The 18,266-nt window shown below is 36.9% G+C and overlaps 1 protein-coding gene across 1 annotated transcript in view; it reads right to left on the minus strand.

Annotated features, from left to right (window-relative positions):
* ARMC8 (armadillo repeat containing 8) overlaps positions 1-2,576 on the minus strand; it is a 123,254-nt gene extending 120,678 nt beyond the window's left edge. Inside the window, exon 1 of the mRNA XM_044669990.1 lies at positions 2,531-2,576. Coding sequence (XP_044525925.1) covers positions 2,531-2,575 — 45 coding nt within the window. The 5' untranslated portion in view covers position 2,576. The remainder of the gene's footprint in view (positions 1-2,530) is intronic.
* Between the last annotated feature and the right edge of the window lie 15,690 nt (positions 2,577-18,266).

Raw genomic sequence — 18,266 nt, forward strand, 5'->3', positions numbered from 1 at the left:
ACCTGCTTGCCTCAATGTCTACATCTCTCAAATGGAGATAACAATAGCACCTACCTCTCACTACCTCACAGTTGTTGGGACTATCAAATCAGATAGTACTTTTGAAGCATTTTGCAAACCATAAGGCATTAAATAAATGCTAGTTATGATGATAATGATGATTCAACTCTCATAAATAAGATCTTAAGTTTTAGGAAAGGGACTCAGAGTTTAATCCAATCTCCTTATTTTTCAGATGAGGAAACTGATGTCCAAAGAGTTAAGTAGCTTGTCCAAAATCAAACAGGTAAACAAGTAGCAGAGAGAAGACCCACACAGTGACCTTTAGTCCAAATCCAACATTCTCTCTGATTCGATGCTTATTGAACCTTCTGATTATCAATTTGGTTTTCTAGTACCAGAAAAGAGGTCACCAGAATAGTGTACATGAAGCTTTCAGTAACTTAAAAAATGTATTAGCAAATTTAATTAATTCTGGATCAAATCATTCTTCTGTTTTGATCAGTATAAGCCAGTTATCTCAGAAACCAATCAACTCTGGATGAGTTAAAGTTCTGAATCTACAGAACTAGGAAACCTTATCTTGGATTGTGGCACTCCACCAACAGGCTGCACCTCACAAGATGAGCTTAAGCATGCAGTATACCCTTTCCAACAATGATTATCACAACAAGAATTAGGAGGTAGCTCCTAAAGACTGAAAAAAAAAGGTGGTTTCTGGATAAAAGAGAAAAATACTACTCTTCCTTGCAGGTATGTATTTGTTAAGCAATAGAGAAGCTTACAGTAAAATTGGTAATGTTCACAGTACTCTATTGGACTGTAAACTTCATTAAGGCAAAGTTTATGTCCAATCTAGACTTTAACTTCCTAATTTCTAGCACCATACTATGCATACAGTAGTAGTTACTTAATAAATATTTACTGAACTGCTGAATGTTTAACTTTTAAAGGCTCATCACTAAAAGAAAATTACCATTATATTCTACAAAATATTTTTTGGTGTCACTGTCAGAGACAGAATAATGGCCTGATCTAATTGGGGTGAGAACACTTATGTTCTTATGTCTTTGTGTTAAATTTAATAAATGTATTTAATTTACTTAATAATGAGGTAACAGAATTTATTAAGATAAGACTTAAGTAAGATGGAGTCCTGGACAGTTCATAGTAAACTCTTATTTAAAACTGTAATTACTTGCATTGTCAAGTAACCTGGCTATTTCGGGAGTAGGTAAGAATGGGCATCTTTTCCCTAGCACGGAAAAGTTCGTTTTAAAATCCTCCCAAAATAGGGTGTGTGTGGAGAGAAAGGGGTGTAGTCAACCTAAAACCACAAAAGGGACATTAGAAGTCATCTGCTTGGATGTTATCTCAAAACCCCAAAACATTAAAAAGGGTGTGGTGAGATGGAAAGAAAAGCATTGGAATAAAGAAATGTGAGGATCTTTGGGGTCAGAAAAAAAAATGTCATCAGTTCTAACACCTCACCCCAAATAGGAATTCCTTTGAAAATACTTCACTGTTAAGTGGTCCTGCAATCTCAAAGCTTGAGTATTTCCAGCTACCTCAATAAGCTAGCTTCTTTCTCCAGGCGAGTCTTACATCTAACTACTTTTGGACAGCTCCAGTTATAAGGGTTGTAAAATTTCAACCACTGGTCCTAGTTCCTCCTCTCTACAGCAAAATCGATTGGTGTCCTCCCCTTTCTCCTTTCTAAGTGACAGCCTTTCAAAAGCTGGAAGACCAAACACGAACAGGTGTGCCCTTCCCTGGTGAACGTCTGATCACCCTCTTTTTATTCTTTTAATTGTCTCTAGGGAGTTGATCCCGTGTTACCTGCAAACAAGCACGTGTATCCAGACCGGCAAAAGCCAGAAAATGACCCCATGGACAGCTCCAGATAAGAGCGATCAGAAAACATACACAACCAACACTTCCCCCCCTCCCCCCCGTGCAAAAACACTTTTATAAGAGTTGCAGCATGAGCCCTCTCCACCCCAAATCTCAGTAGCAAGCAACTCTCGCACGTGCCCCCGCTCCCAGGTTTGACTGCTTTTAAAGTTGGGACCCCGAGGCCCAGCAGACTGCCTTAGCGTCGCCCCTCCCTTCCAGCCTCCCTGGGGCTCCGCAGGCAGCCTGGAGTGAGGATCGGGGGCGCTCGCCCCAAGTTCCTGGCGGGTAGATAAGCCACCAGCTCTGGGAGCAACCCCGCCTTGGGGAGGCGTTATTTTAGCTCGGACCGAACCTAAGGCAACCCCGGACAGGTGGCTCTCCTGGGGCCGGGGGTTCCAGATCCGCGTAAGGCCCCGCCTCCCGAGGCTGATCTACAGGCTCCCTAGTCCCGCGAGCGGGCGCTCCCCAGAGACACCTCCCCGGAGCCCGGCCAGCTGAGGAAAGAGGGCCGCCCCCCGGGGGGGATCGGACCAGGAACCACGGGAATCACTGGAGAACGTGGCCACGCGCGGAAGGCGGCGGAGCTGCACCCCCCCTCCACCCCCACTCTGGGCGGCCGCCGCGGGTCACTCACCGAAAGGACGCTCATGCGGATTGGGGTCTCCAGTAGACACGCCATCTTGATCCTTCCCACCGGATTGGGGATAGGGCCAGGGCTGGCGTCGGCACTTTCGACGGCGGCCTCCCTCCGCCGCTGCCAATCTCTATCACTAGTGGAAAGTCTGGCGAGGGAAAAGTGCACACCTATATAGGCGCTACCCTAGCTCCGGGAAGAATCTTCGATAAGGAAAAGAAAAAGAAATCGAAGCCTTCTAACGAATCGGCTTATGGGAAACAGACATTAATATTAGTGGAGGGTGTTACGGAGGGGAGGGGCGGTTTTCAGCAGTTAACGCATGCGCGTTGTGTGGAGTGCCCTCGTGCTCACCCTCCACCTGGGCGGGGCAAGGTCTTTGCACGCTGAGTGGGGGCCCTCTAGAGGATGAAAATTAGTAGAGTGTTTTTCTTTTTCTTTTAGGAGGAAACTTTTCATGGATTTGGAACCCTCAGAAACCTCTTCCAACCCCTTCATTTTACAAATGATGAAATCGAGGTTCAGAGAGATTGCAGCTTTTTCGAGGTCACTGAAAGCCCTCTCAATACTCTTTCCTGTATCCTGCGCTTGTGTCTCTCATGCATGTTGTTTGATTTATAGAGAGCTCAAAACGTTTTGCAGATAAGGGAACTGAGTCAGAGAAAAATGAAATGACTAAGCTAAGGTAACTTTAGTACTTTGGTTTCTAACTTAGAAGGCTGTGAACGCATATTTAAGGTGAAATTGACAATTGAGATAATTATCTAATTCGGAATGAATTATAAATTCAGAACACACACACACAAAGCAAATAAGGATTTAACCTTAGAATGCTATTTGAATAGGAGTTAAGGTGTGGGCCTACTAAGACATATGGAACATCCTTTAGAATGGAAAGTGTACTGGATTTGATCCATCAGATAGATACTTGGGGATAGTCTTGTCACCCTCCATGCTCACAATAAGTTTGGATGCTTTGATTTTCATTTGACAAGAAATAACAGACCAGGACCAAAAACAAATGAAAAAAGAATATAAAAGATCAAAAGTGGAGAACTTGCCAAATAATCAGTGGACACATGATCAGTTGTAGCATAAAAGGAGATCAAAGTGAATTCAATTCTTTTAAACATTTTCACTGGCGATTTTATTTTTTAAATTAAATTTTATTGGTGAATTTTGTCAGTAATTTTGGAGTAACTGACTACCATTCTTCCACATTGAAACTTTCCCTGTTTCGAAGAATTGCAATTTAAGCAAATTATCTTATGACATGATCACAATTCATTTTATAAGGTTTTAATGGGAAATGGAGAAAAGTTCTTGTTCCTAAGTTATCTTTTTAAATAGAAAAATTGGAGGAGAAACTAATCAAAAGAATGGTAAATGCATACAATCTAAACCAAATCTGCATATTAGAAGTGACTATATTCCGAGATTTGAGATCTGAAAGTTTTAGAATAATAGGTGAAATTGTGGAACTTTGGACCAAAATTATGATCTTTTTAGCTGTCATCAGATATTGCAAATAGCTAAGGGACTAACAATTCTGTCCATTCACAAATATGGCATTTTATAACTATGGTAGAAGTACAAATATATGTTATGACCATAGTTATGACAAATATTCATAAGAAGGGGTGGGACTGACTAATGAGGCTTCCTTTCCTATCCAAGCAAGTTGGTACAATCTATAGTGAAGAGCATAGTATTAACTGCAAATATATGTAAAGTACTACAGGAAAACTTCTTTAAGGGTAATTTCTTCAATACTTCCATGGATCTATGATCTCACTGCCATAGGTAATCTGCAGATCACAACACTTCCAAAATATTTGTTCTGTGTGAATCTTACCTATTTTGGGGGTTATTTTTAAAAAAATATATTTTATTTTAACCAGCCAAGTTCTGCCTTTTCACCCTTCCATCCTAAACCCTTCCTACCAGATTGTGAACATGAGAAAAACAAAAACTCTTATAAAAATGTGTAGTAACTCAAAACAAATTTCCACATTGACCCTTCCCTCCTCCCCACAATGTCTCATTCTTCATTTTGAGTCTTTCACATTTCCACCAGGAGGCAGAGACTGTGTTTCATCATTAGTTCTTTAGAATCCTAGTCAGTCATTATGCTGTTAAGAGTTCAGCACAATAGTATTGCATAAGCATTTATATACCATAATGTTCATCCATTCCCCAATTTATTCCTCAGGTTTTAATTTTTTTTTGTCATCTCAAAAAGAATTTTTATCCATTCTTAGAGTTTGTTTTGCTTAGGACTAATCCCTCCCTAAACCGACCCTCCCTCTAATTCTCCCTTTCCCCACTTTTCCTCTTTTCCTGTTGAGTAAAATGTATTTCCTGTCCCAGCTCTGTGTGTTTATTCTCTCTCCTTTCACCAGTTCAGATGAGTGAGAAAAAGTGTCACCTAGTCACTCCAACATCTCCTCATTTGTATAATGTGTTTGTATATCCCCCTACATATGAAATAAATTTCTCTAACCTTCCTTTCCCTTCCTCCCCATCTCCAAAAGTAAATTCCTCTTCCTTCTTTCCATTCTTTTTAAAAATCACTCCTGAGTTAAACCAATTCTATAAAAAATCAAGCCATTCTCCAATTGATAAGTGGGCAAGAGACATGAATAGGCAATTTTCAGATAAAGAAATCAAAAGTATCAATAAGCACATGAGAAAGTATTCTAAATCTCTAATAATTAGAGAAATGCAAATCAAAACAACTCCAACATATCACCTCACACCTAGCAGATTGGCTAAAATGAAAGAAGGGGAGAGTAATGAATGCTGGAGGGGATGTGGCAAAACTGGGACATTAATGCATTGCTGGTGGAGTTGTGAACTGATCCAACCATTCTGGCTGGCAATTTGGAACTATGCTCAAAGGGCTATAAAAGAATGCCTGCCCTTTGATCCAGCCATATCATTGTTGGGTTTGTACCCCAAAGAGATCATAAACAGACGTGTATGAAAATATTTATAGCTGGGCTTTTTGTGGTGGCAAAAAACTGGAAAATGAAGGTATGTCCTTCAATTGGGGAATGGCTGAACAAATTCTGGTATATGCTGGTGATGGAATACTATTGTGCTCAAAGGAATAATGAGGAATTCCATGTGAACTGGAAAGACCTCCAGGAATTGATGCAGAGCGAAAGGAGCAGAACCAGAAGAACATTGTACACAGAGACCAATACACTGTGGTAAAATAGAATGTAATGGAATTCTGTACTAGCAGCAATGCAATGACCCAAGACAATTCTGAGGGACTTATGGAAAAGAACACTACCCACATTCAGAGGAAGTACTACAGGAATGGAAACAGAAGAACAACTGCTTGAACACATGGGTTGAGGCGAACATGATTGGGGATGTAGACTTGAAACTACCACACCAATGCAACTATCAACAATTTGGAAATAGGTCTTGATCAATGACACATGTTAAAACTAGTGGAAATATGTATCAGCCATGGCGGGGGGGGGGAGCTCGGGGGGTGAAGGGGAAAGGAAGAGCATGAATTATGTATCCATAATTTTCTAAAAAATAAATATTAATAAATGTTTAAAAAAATAAAAAAATAAAAATCACTCCTGAGCCTTATTTAATTGGATTCCCTGTAACTGCTATCCCTCAATGATGTTAGGATTAGAGAGGATTTATATCATTGCCTCATATTTTAACATAAGCAGTTTATCTTTGTTAAGTTCTTTATCATTGTTCATTGATGTTTATCTTTTTTATGTTTCTCCTCACTTCTGTGTTTGAATTTCAAAGTTTTTCCCAGTAGCTCTGGTCTTTTTTATCAGGAATGCTTGGAAGTCTTCTTTTTCTTTAAAAATCTATTTATTCCCTGTAGCATTAAACAAGGCACCTTCTCTCATCCTAGAATTATAGGGCACCCTATTATTGATCCCAGGCACCCTCCTAAAATGGAGGATCTGGGAGTTCTCTATGTCCACCTTCCACCCTTTTCAGTGAGAGAAAGGAAGGAGTCTTAGGGTTAGGGTTACTGAAGTGTTAAGAAATGGCTATTAAATCATATGATCCTGACAATGGCTCCTCAGTACTTGAATTTTTTTTATTCAGACTGTTGAGGGATTTTTCCTTTGATTTGGAAGCTCTGGATTTTGACTATGACATCTGCATCTGCAAGAGTTTTCCTTTGCTTTTAAGAGATCTGAGCAGTTTTTTAAAAAAATATTTTTTTAAATCTGGTATCTAGGCTTTTTGATCAGCTTTATAATGATTCATAATCTTTTTGATCTTCAATCTGTTGTCAGAGCCCATTTTTTTTATATATCTTAACATTTTTTCTATTTTTTTCTTCAGTCTTTTGATTTGTTGTCTCATGGAATCATTTGCTTCTGATTGGTTCGTTTTAATTTTCAAGGAGTTTGTTCTTTGGGCAAGTTTTTGTACTTCATGTGGCATGTTGTTAATTCCCTTACTAATTCTTTCTTTCATAGCTCTCATTTCCCCTGCCTTCCCCATTTGCCCCTTCAAGTGTTCTCATTTTAGTAATAACATTTTAAACTATTTTTTAAATTCTTGTTCCAGGAATTCTAAGTTTATGTTTTTCCTTAAGGCATTGTTTGTAGATGTTTTAAAGTCATTCTCTTCTGTATTCCTGTCTTCAATATCTATGCCATAATAATCATAACTCATTATTGTGGTATTCTTTTCCTTCATTTTTTCTTTCCTTCTTCCTTTCTTCTTCCTTTTCTTTCTACCTACCTTGTTATCTTTCTGTTTTCTTTCTTTCCTTCCTTTTCTCTTCTTTCCTTTTCTCTTCTTCATTCTGCCAGCTTGTTCTCTCACCTTGGTCTTAGTGATAAGGCTAGGTTCTGCTGCAGTTCTGGAATAAAAGCCTCAGCCAGCCTGTTGCTGTTTTCTTAGGGTATTAAGAAAGGAAAAGTTCCTTCATTAAATACTGTTCTGCATTTCTGAAAATAGGCTCACCAAGCCTCCATTTTTATTTTCAATAGGAAGAGTCATGTTGCATGTGCTCAGAAACTTGGCCCCTAATTACCAGTCTCCTGTTAAAACTGTATATATTTTATATATGCATAATTTTTTGCATATTATCTCACCCATTAGAATGTGACTTCCTTTGAGTAGGAACCATATTTTTGCTTTTTTTTGGGGGGGTGGGGGTGGAGGTCAGTTGAGGGATATCCCTAGTTCTTAGCATAATGCTGGCACATAGCAAACACTTACAGAAAGGTTTATTGACTGACTAATGACTGAATAAGTCATATTATTCATCTACTTTGATTTTTCTGTAAGGTAATGAGTAATTCTTTTAAATGATGGATCTCCTTTAGGGAGATTTGCAAAGTTACATAAATTGGTATAATTAGAACTATATAATCTGTAAATATGAACAACTAATGATTTATATGGAAACACCTTCATTTAGATTCTGGCAGACATTCCATGACAGTGATAAATATTGTTAGAATGCCTCCCTATTTTATCCCACACTTGATATTAATAACCAGAGGATCAAAGTCATGTTTTTTTACATTAGTATTTGAATTAATGTGACAAAATACAATGGATTTATTTTATATAACAAACCTCATAACTTTTTACTTTATAAAGAAAAAATTAAATATACATTATGGCTTCTCTTTACTGAAATGTTTAGTACAACATTTTGATACATATTCTTTAATTCCTAATAATGAATACAATGGATATTAAGTATAATTTTGATGGGTAGTTCAACTTTCCAAGTCTAGTTTTGATTATAATCCATAGATTTTCTTTTTTTTTTAGAATTTTATTTTCAGTTCTAAAATTTTTCCTTCCTGCTATCCCTTCTTTATCCATTAAGAAGGCAATAAACACAATACCCATTACATTACATATATGAAGTCATGCAAAATACATTTCCATATATTTCCACACTAACTATGGTATGAGAAAAACAAAGAAAGAGAAAAAATATGCTTCAATCTATACTCTGAATCCATCAGTTTTCTATCTGGAGGTGGATAACATTTTTCATCATGAGTCCTTTGGAATTAACATGGACCATTGTATTGATCAGAATTACTAAGTCTTTCACAGTTTGTTATCTTTAAAATATTGTTGTTATTGTATACATTGTTGTCCTGGTTCTGCTCACTTCCCTTTGTATCAATTCATATAAGACTTCTCAGGCGTTTTTCAAACTATCCCCTTTGTGATTTCTTGTAACACAATAGTCCTCCATCACAGTTATATACTATAACTTGTTCAACTATTTCTCAGTTGATGTAGCCTATAGATTTTCAATGGGATATAAGAAAAGTAAGTTCTTAGGCTATTGAAGCATGTTTATCTTCATATCTTGTATGCCTTTCTTAAACTTTAGTGACATGTAACATGATACATAATTGTATCACATTGTCCCATCTCCATTTCTGAAATTATGGAATAATGAAAAAATTATTAAGCACTTACTATGTGTAATGCATTATGCGAAGTTCTGGGGACACAAATTGTAAAGAGAGTCCCTTCTCTCAAGGAACTCTTTTCTAAAGGGGATGATAATGAATATAGAAGGGTCTAGCTGCAAATTAGATGAAAAGGTTTCATCCTCCTTTGAATGCAACAGGAAAGCAGAGGGTAATGCCTTTTAAATGTTATTTCCCAATGATAAAAATTATATCAGTTTAAGTTGTTCAACCACTGGTCAGTGCCAAGGATTTTGCTGACAAGAACTTTCTTTTCTGAGTCTTCAGTAGCAATGGTTGTAGCACCTGCAGAAGCGGTTCCCAGCCTGTATCCCCATCATATTCAAGAGGGGATAATGGTAAAGGTGATGATTTGATTTACCACATACATGCTGCCTTCTATCTCTCCCTCAGAGTGACTTACTGTTTTAACTACAATATCTCAGTATGTCAACATATTTATCAGATTTCACCATCCACTTGATAATGAAAAAGCTTCCAAACTCACTAGAAATAAAAAAAATTCTCCTATATTTTTAATTGTTTGATGAAAATGCCTAAATCTTTTAAGTTCAGGTTTGTATATAAACTTGAATGAAGCAAGTTTTATCAGTAAAAGTGATTTCCTTTTAATCTTCAGTAAGAATTTTTAAAATTCTCTTGCCTATGACAAGTGTTTTGTTTTGTTTTGTTTTGTTTTGTTTTGTTTTGTTTTGCTCATAGCAACAGTTAGCAGATGAATTTTTTTTTTTTGCTGGCCGCCTTATGATCTTCCAACTTTCAGAAACTTATGCCATACATTATAGCAATCAATTATAGCTCTTCCATCTGCTGTAGTACCCTAACCTTATCTTTGTTTGCTAGGGGTTTGTGAGACTATTCTGCAGCAGTGATTTGTCAGTTCTTGAAAATATTTTTTTTATTTTTTTTTTAGCTGCATTTTCCATTGCACTTTGGTACAATTGATCTTGTTTCAAATGATCTTTCAATGACCTTTGAACCATTTAACTTCCCCACACCAATAGCTGATGCAATGTCTCTAACAGTTATTAAGCATTTTTTTTAGAGCCACATCTTTTCCATGTTTTCTTCATGTATAATGGACATCAATATATATGTGGAGCACCTCTGATGCCACTCAAAACATAGAAGAAATTAGGAAGCTTACATTTGGGAGAGTATGCTGCTAAATATTTAGTGGGAAATATCCTGTTCTTGGTATCTCCTAAGTATTTATTACCTTAATAATCAATAGTAATGTTAATGACATATGATAGAAAGAAATATTATTAATAAAATTAATTTACTAATAAAAATTATTCCTTTATAAAGGATAATTGATGTTACCAGATTAAACAAAAGCAGGGTGCTACCCATTAGCCTTTAACAATGGGGAAAGCATAGTCAAATGAGAGACTGAGCTGATAATATTAAAGAAAAAATACTTCCAAATCCCTCAGGCTACCCCTGGACATGGTATATGTAGTTATCTTTACTTTGGGAGAGGAAGGAACTTGATACATTTGAAATAATATCCATTCTTAAAAATCCCAGAATTAAAAATAACAAAATAGAGCAATGAAATATTTGTGTGCCATGAAATTCAGCTTTCAGCTGATAGAGAACCATTTAAAGGTGAAGAAAACAGCTTGGTCTTATATGGTCATGGTCAGACAAATTAGCCTAGTGTCAATAACAGTATACATGTAACCTTTGCTGTCACAAATTTATCTCAAATAATTTACATATTAAAGTAGTTTTGCTTACACTAATATAATGCTAGTTCATTATCACAGACTTTTTCCTATTCCTATTTATACACCTATTCCAAGTTCCTTGAACTTAATAAAATTGTGAATTGGTCTTGTCAAAGAACATGCAGGCAAAGGGGTGCATTTGTATACCAGGGTGATGGAATAGCAGATATGTTTAGATGTAAAAGGGATTTCATGACTAAGAAAAAAGTGCTAGAAAACTAGTTGCAATTCACCTATTGAAGGGACTCAACAGGGGCCCCTACTTTGTCCAAATTAATGATTTAGAATCTTAGAATTCCTCATGTTCTCAAAAAATAAGAGAACAATGATATGCACACAAAAAACTACTAGAGAATTTGAAAATATCAATGGATTTACCCAAAAACGAGATTAATAAATTGAAAAGCAGAATGAATGACAGAAATTCAGTTAGAAAAAAGATTCCAGAGCAGTATATATAAAAGTGACTATTTGAAAAGCATGATCAAGAAGAGGAAATCTCAGAATACCTAGAATTTCAAAAAACATCAAGAAAGAAAAAAAATCTATATTTCAGTAAAGTGAATTATAGTTTCACAGAATTTTCAAAAGCAAACAACCTTCTGTAAATAAAAAGTAATCCACAGTACTCCCACGTGATGAAACTTAGAATTTAACTCATGCAGATGTAGCAAGTATACTTTGACCCATTATCCCAGAGCCAGGTAGATAAAACATTCGCCATCCACCCAGAGGTTCTTTGAAAGTTTTGGAGCTGTCTTTAATCTTAAAAGTACAATCATCCATTGCTCATATTCTCTACTGTGAGGAGCCTAAGAAAAGCACTCAACATCCATTAGATTTTACAGGGGGATATTATAGCTTTGAAGATATAGCACTTCTATCACATATCCTCAGAGGCTTACTCTTCTCTACATCAATTTCTGGACATAATAGCTTTAGATTTAGCATACTTTCTATGTAACATTGGTCCCATCAAGTTCCTGTCTAGATATGGCATGACAGCTAGATAAGTCCTTGTCTCTGCTGCTGTTGAACTGGTTCCCAATTGTCACTTCTGAAGGTCACTCCTTTTCCCTTGGGGAATAGATGCTATGATTGTTGCAAACTCAATACTATGATGCTGGGACTCCAAGATGTTTAGAGGTTCATTCTTCTTGCCTTTAAGAACTTAGAATGTAAGAAACAAACTGCAAAGACAAAAAGAGATGGTTTGTTTTCATGGGGCCACGTGGCCTCAGGGGGAGAAGGTCCAGGCTTCTTCACCTACAGCACTGTCTCTCACCAGACTTTTATCAGGGAAGAGATCCAGCAAGAGAAAGCAGCTATAGATAATAACCTAGACCAGTGTTGGTGAAGATTTTCAAGTTTGAGTGCCCAAACTGCAACTTCAAGCTGCCTGTGAGCTACCCCACCCCCACCTTCCCTGCCACATTATCCCAGAAAGCAAAGGGAAGTGCTCACTTTAGGCACTGAGAAGAGGGGGAATGGAGCAGCTTCCCCAGCGCCAGCTCGGCAACTGTGCCAATACTTCTCCAAGGCTGACCTAGACTAAGGCTTTTTGAAGCCAATTCCCCTCAATTTTAGCTATTGCAGTCAATCAAGAGATTCCTTTTCATCATGTGGTTAACAGATTCAAAATAGTTAAAAAATATCTAAGCATACTTCACTGTCTCTCCATTGTGTCATTGCAACTCTGTAGTAAATAGACTCCCCACACCCTATGCACAAGTGTTGGTACCTTGTGCCAACCATTATGGGGGGGTATTTATAAGATCAATATCTCAATAGATTTTTTTATAGAAAATAAAAAAATTACCAAAGCTGGATCTATCTATCTATCTATCTATCTATCTATCTATCTATCTATCTATCTATCTATCTATCTATCTATCTATCTATCTATCTATCTCTATCTCTATCTCTTTTAGAACTTAATCCCAGAATAAGTTTCCTAACAAACCTAAATGTAATGTTTGAAAGTAAAAGGCAAAGTAGTTAAGAAATTAAAATATAGGTAACTATAAAGTCCTAAAAGAATTCATATATTAAGATATACACTTTAAAAACTCTTTAGAATTAAACTGTAGGGGGATCATAGACCATTAAGAATAATACATATTTTTTCATTTTTGATTAACTAGATTTTAATTTAAAATATTCTGTAGGGTAATAAAAATAGTATTTTTGGTTAAATTTCTGAATTACACAGTCATGCTTTGAAGGGGAAAAAAGCAAGATGTCAAAAAGAAATATGAGTTCATAATAAAAAGGGTATTACATACAAACAAAGAAAAAAACAGAAAAAGATTTAAGAATAAACAGAGATAACAAATCCAATATAGAGTTCCTAATACTTTAAAAAAATGATGGGACTTCTGGACAACCTGGCCACTAAAAAGAGACAAATAGTTGAGCTTCCTTAATACTTACTCCCACAAAAATCTGAATTATGAAAATGTTACTTCTTCCACTTCCAAATTGCACAAAAAAGTCAGCCAGTAGACCACAAGTTATAAAAACAGGGAAGATCAACCAAAACAAGGCTTATATAGCCAAATAAGCTGGTAGTTTCTCAACTCAACAAGATGGGCCACAGAAATTTATAAATTTATAAATTTCAAGGCTCTATATCTAGAAGCAGGAAGGAAGAGTGAAGGGCTCCCTGAAAAAGACCTAGCATATTCCTGAGGTTTTCAGAATCTCACTATGGGAACCTTGCAAGTCACCTGGAATGTCAATAACCAGTGTGGCATGGTAGAGCTCATTCTAGAATAATCAAGCTACTCAGAAGTTTTAATGTGTCTTGAATTCCATCTTAAGATGCCATAACAGGCCCTGAAGTTCCAGCACTCTGAGCCTCAAAGATACATGAGTGCCTAATTTTTGGAGTTAGAAGTTAGAGCATGGACACAGGTGACTCAGGGTGAGATCAAGAAGGGCTGACCATTCCACTCAAAAGTGCAGCAAAAGGTGAAGGCTAGTTCTGCCAAAATTCAGTATCTAAATCCTAGAACAAAAGCTAGAGAGAAGTAAATGAAATATGTCAACCAATATAAACTATCTTTTAGTTCTAAAATCTATGACCAAAACTCCAATGTAGGAGAGAGTTTATTCTATAACAACTACAAGCAAATAAAAGACGACTACATGAATTCTTAGAAGAAATTAAGAGATTAAAAATGAAATAAACTTTAAGAAATCATGGATGAAAATTATTGGAACCAGAAAGCAAGAGGAAGATAAAAAGAATGTTTCAATTAACACCTGAAAAGGAACTTCGGAAGGAAAAGAATCAGAAATGTCATAGTCAAATTCACAGCTTCTACAGCACAGAAAAGCACTGCAAGTATGCAAAAAGGAGTTTAGATACCAGGTCAAGTTTAGTCAGTGTCACATGAGACTTGGCACCTTCAACAATAAATAGCAGGAAAATTTGGAAAATACCCAAAAGGCAGGTAAAAGAAATCAGCTTACAACCAAGAGTAACCTAACTCTGAAAAGCTTAATATAATTCCATGGAGGGGGTGGAGTGGGGAAAGGATCTTAATGGACTGGAAGACTTTTAAGTACTTTTGATAAGAAGACCAGAGATGAGTAGGATCTTTGAAATTTAAACACGTCAAGAAAATCTAGGAAACTAAATTTACTTGAGCAATGAGAAATGCTAAGATTCTAATGGGCAAAAAGAAACAATTGTCCCTTCACAACCTTAATGTCTTCAAAGGTATTTAAGGAGTTTGAAGTTGTTTTTAAAAAATGACATTCTAAAATTCTTTCTCAGTTTTCAATTCTGTAATAAGGTAGCAAAATAGTCCCATTCTCATTCAGGTAGCCAGGTGACTAAGTGGATAGATCACTAGACAGAGAATCAGGAAAACCTGAATTCAAATCTGGTTTCAGAAGTTTACTAGTTGCTTTTGGAAAAAGAACTGACCATTCAACAGAAACTGCTTGGAAACCTGGAGAACAGTATAGCACAAATTAGGCACAGACCATCACCTCATGCCATATACTAAGTCAAAATGGATATATGATTTAGAAATATAGGGTGATGTCAAAAACAAATCAGGGGAGCTAACATAATCGCCCTGTCCTTTTACTCCAAACTCCAAGAAGCAAAAGTCCTTTATATAGTATAGTGAACATGAACTCAATATAAAAGATGTTGGCAATATTTTTCTTTGTGACTACACTAAAGTCTACTTTGCAGGAGGGTAAATATCAAGTTATACTAAAACATCACATATAACAAGAACACATTCATTTTTGTAGCATTTAGTCTCTTGAATAAAACTTGTACAACAATAAATAGAATATTTCAGTGTCAGATACCCTCAGAAAACAGAGAAGCAGCACTAGAGTGGTTGCAAAAACTCTGGATTTTAAGTTAGAAAATCTGGGGCTTGAATCCTGGTCTTTGATGCTTCCTATTAGTGTTACTTTGGGTGGGACATTTCATCTTACTGGACTTCCATTAAATAATGCATCCTGTAGCATCTATGTCACAGGCTTGTTGTAAGGGCTGAGTGAATTTCTATTTTCTTTCCAAGGTCACTTCAAATACTACCTCTTGATTAAGGGCATTTGTAATTCTCCTTGCTGCTTGTACCACCCCCTTGAAGCCACATATTTATATACACACATGCATAACTACATTGTGTGTCTGTGTATAACATTTATATATGTAATAGGCCTTTGGAACATGACCACATCACCTAACATGGAGCATTATGCTTCTCTATGAATAGTCTTCTTCAATTGGCTATATAGCCAGAACAGTCTGAGCCTTTAAAACTATACTCCCCTGGGAGATCTGACCAACAAGGTGAATTGGGAACATAGTCCACAAAGGACACCACACCAGATTCAAAGTATAATAATAATAATATCTAGCATTTATATAGAAGGTTTACAAAGTGCTTTACAAATATTTTCTCATTTTAGCTTCACAGCAATCTTAGAAGGTAAGAACACAAATCTGTTCTCCTAAAACTATACTCACAATTTCATACCAGTGTGTTTATATTTACTCAAGATAGCAGGAGGATATTATTATGGAATTATAAAAGTAGTCATATAATTTTTTCCCTCATAAGTCTGGGCAAAGCCTCCCAGAAACACAAACAACATGGGTAGAAAGAGTGGATGACTTGAGTCCATGAGTTGAAAAACACACACACAGGAAACGCATATGACTAAGGCACATGCATGGGGGAGGAGGGAACAATTCATGACAAGTTGCAAGGTCTCTAATGTCTTTACACTGCTCTTTGAAAACTTTGGTTTCATAATATCCATTGGATGATAATTAATGCTAAGCCATAGGCATCAGTACTTCCAAAATCTATCTCAGTTGACATCCTGTCCAAGGGTACTGCTATACAAGGGGAAGGGAATAAGTGTTTTTATATAGTCCCTTCTATGTGTCAGGTTTGTCAGGTACTGTGCTACAAATATTATCTCAATTGATCCTTACAACAACACTAAGAGGTAGGTACTATTATTTCTCATTTTATAGAAGAGGAAACTGAGACAAACAGAGATTAAGTGACTTGCCCAGAGTTACACAGCTAGTAAGTGTCTGAGACTATATTTGAATTTAGGTCTTCTTGACTCTAGGCTTAGTATTCTATATATCCACTGTACTACCTATTTGTCTATACAAAGAACTGCAATCATATCTTAGAACCAGTGTGTTGCCTGCTATCTCCCATTTCCAGGCAATGGAATTCCAACATTCCTTATGCCTATACTACATGCATTTCTATAGCTGAATATTACTTAGTGCTTCTACGGAAAGATGCCATTAGATAAAGTCCCTCTCCTGGAATTAGGAAGCTATTGCCATAATTCAGGTGATCAGAGAAAAAGGCCTGGTTGGTGTAGGGGAGTTAAAGGGACAGATGCAATAGTAGTTGTAGAGGAAGAATTGATGAGAGAGTGGATTGGTTATTGGAGATGAGAGAGAGCCAAGAGAGGCCTATGGCTTCAAGTTTGCAAGCCTATGTAACTAAAAGATGGTGGTACTCCTCAAAGCAAACAGGAAAGTTAAGAGTAGTGAGTTTAGGAGGAAAAATGATGATTTGAGTTTGAGATGCCTCTAGGCCCTAGGGCAGGGGTTGGCAACCTTTTTGGCTGTGAGATGCATAAACGCCACATTTTTTAAAATGTAATTTCGTGAGAGCCGTACAGTGCTCACAGTGCGTGCTCCTGTAACAGCGCCTGAAAAAAAATTGACTCTATGGCTCCTGCAGAAAGAGCCATATCTGGCCCTCAAAAGAGCCAGATATGGCTCAAGAGCCATATGTTGCTGACCCCTGCACTAGGGCATTCAGATGAATCTATCTAGTGGACATTTAGTTGATGATGAAGGTCTGGAATTCATGAGACAGACCAAGATTTGTATATACAGATATGGAAGTCTTTTTGATAGATATAATGAAATCGTGGAAGTTTGTATTACCAAGAGAAAGTACAAAGAAATAGAAAAGGGCTCAATCGGATCACCAGGGAGTAAGAAATAGATGAAAATCTAGTGAAGAAGACTTTGGAGAAGAGCAGTAGATTCCAGAGATAATGCTGCAGAGAGATCAAGACCAAAAAGAGACCATCAGCTTTAGAAATTAAGAGATTCTTGGTAACTTTAGAGAGAGCAGTTCCAGTTGAGTGGAGGGTTTGAGATCTATAAAAGGGTTGTGAAGTTAATGTGAGATAAGGAAATAGAAGATAAATGTAGGTTTTCCTTAGGAGTGTCACTTTGAAAGGGATATTTATTAAGCAATTACTAGGTGCTAAGCATGGTGCTAAGCTCTAGGGATACACATACAAGCCAGCAAGATAGCTCTGGTCCTCAAAGAGCTTCTAGTGGGAGAAGACAATACATAAAGGGGAGATGGAATGCATTTGGGAGTGGGCCTGGAACTGTTAAAGTTCCTTTGTCAGAGATAAACTAACTGGAGCTGTCATTTGAATCTACCCCAGGGAAGAGGTGGAGATGGAGAAGTCCTATCGTTTGGAGCTGGTGGTTAAGAAGAGAGGAGAAATGTAGGAAGATAGGAAGCACCAAGAGAAAATTGATGCTTTCAAGGGTTTAAGGGGAGATGGTGCCTCTTAACCTCTCATTGACTTGTTGCTCTCATGGGTTTCCCCAAATAAGCATTACTTTTCCCCTCTAGAGAGTTATATTAAAAGTTATGTGTTTTTCTTTATCTTTTTGTTTGACTAGTTTTGTTATATTTTTTCCTTCCTTCTCAATGGTAGGGGTCGGAGATAAATACGTTTGTTAACTTTTAAATAAATTAGGATGGTTGGGGGTGCGTTTGGCGTGCTATAGATGTGAGATGCCACATGAGCTTTCAGAGGTCACTGTTATTGTTTTACTTGCCATAAGAAACCTCTCATGAAGTGGGGGCAATCTGTGTCAGATAAAAGCAAAAACCCATTAATAAAACTTTAAAAAATTATCAATGCTTTTTTTTTTTTTTTTTTTTGGCCCCATTTCCCTCAGAATCCTCACTA

The sequence above is a fragment of the Gracilinanus agilis genome, chromosome 3 (assembly GCF_016433145.1).
Source record: "Gracilinanus agilis isolate LMUSP501 chromosome 3, AgileGrace, whole genome shotgun sequence".
Taxonomy (NCBI): domain Eukaryota; kingdom Metazoa; phylum Chordata; class Mammalia; order Didelphimorphia; family Didelphidae; genus Gracilinanus; species Gracilinanus agilis.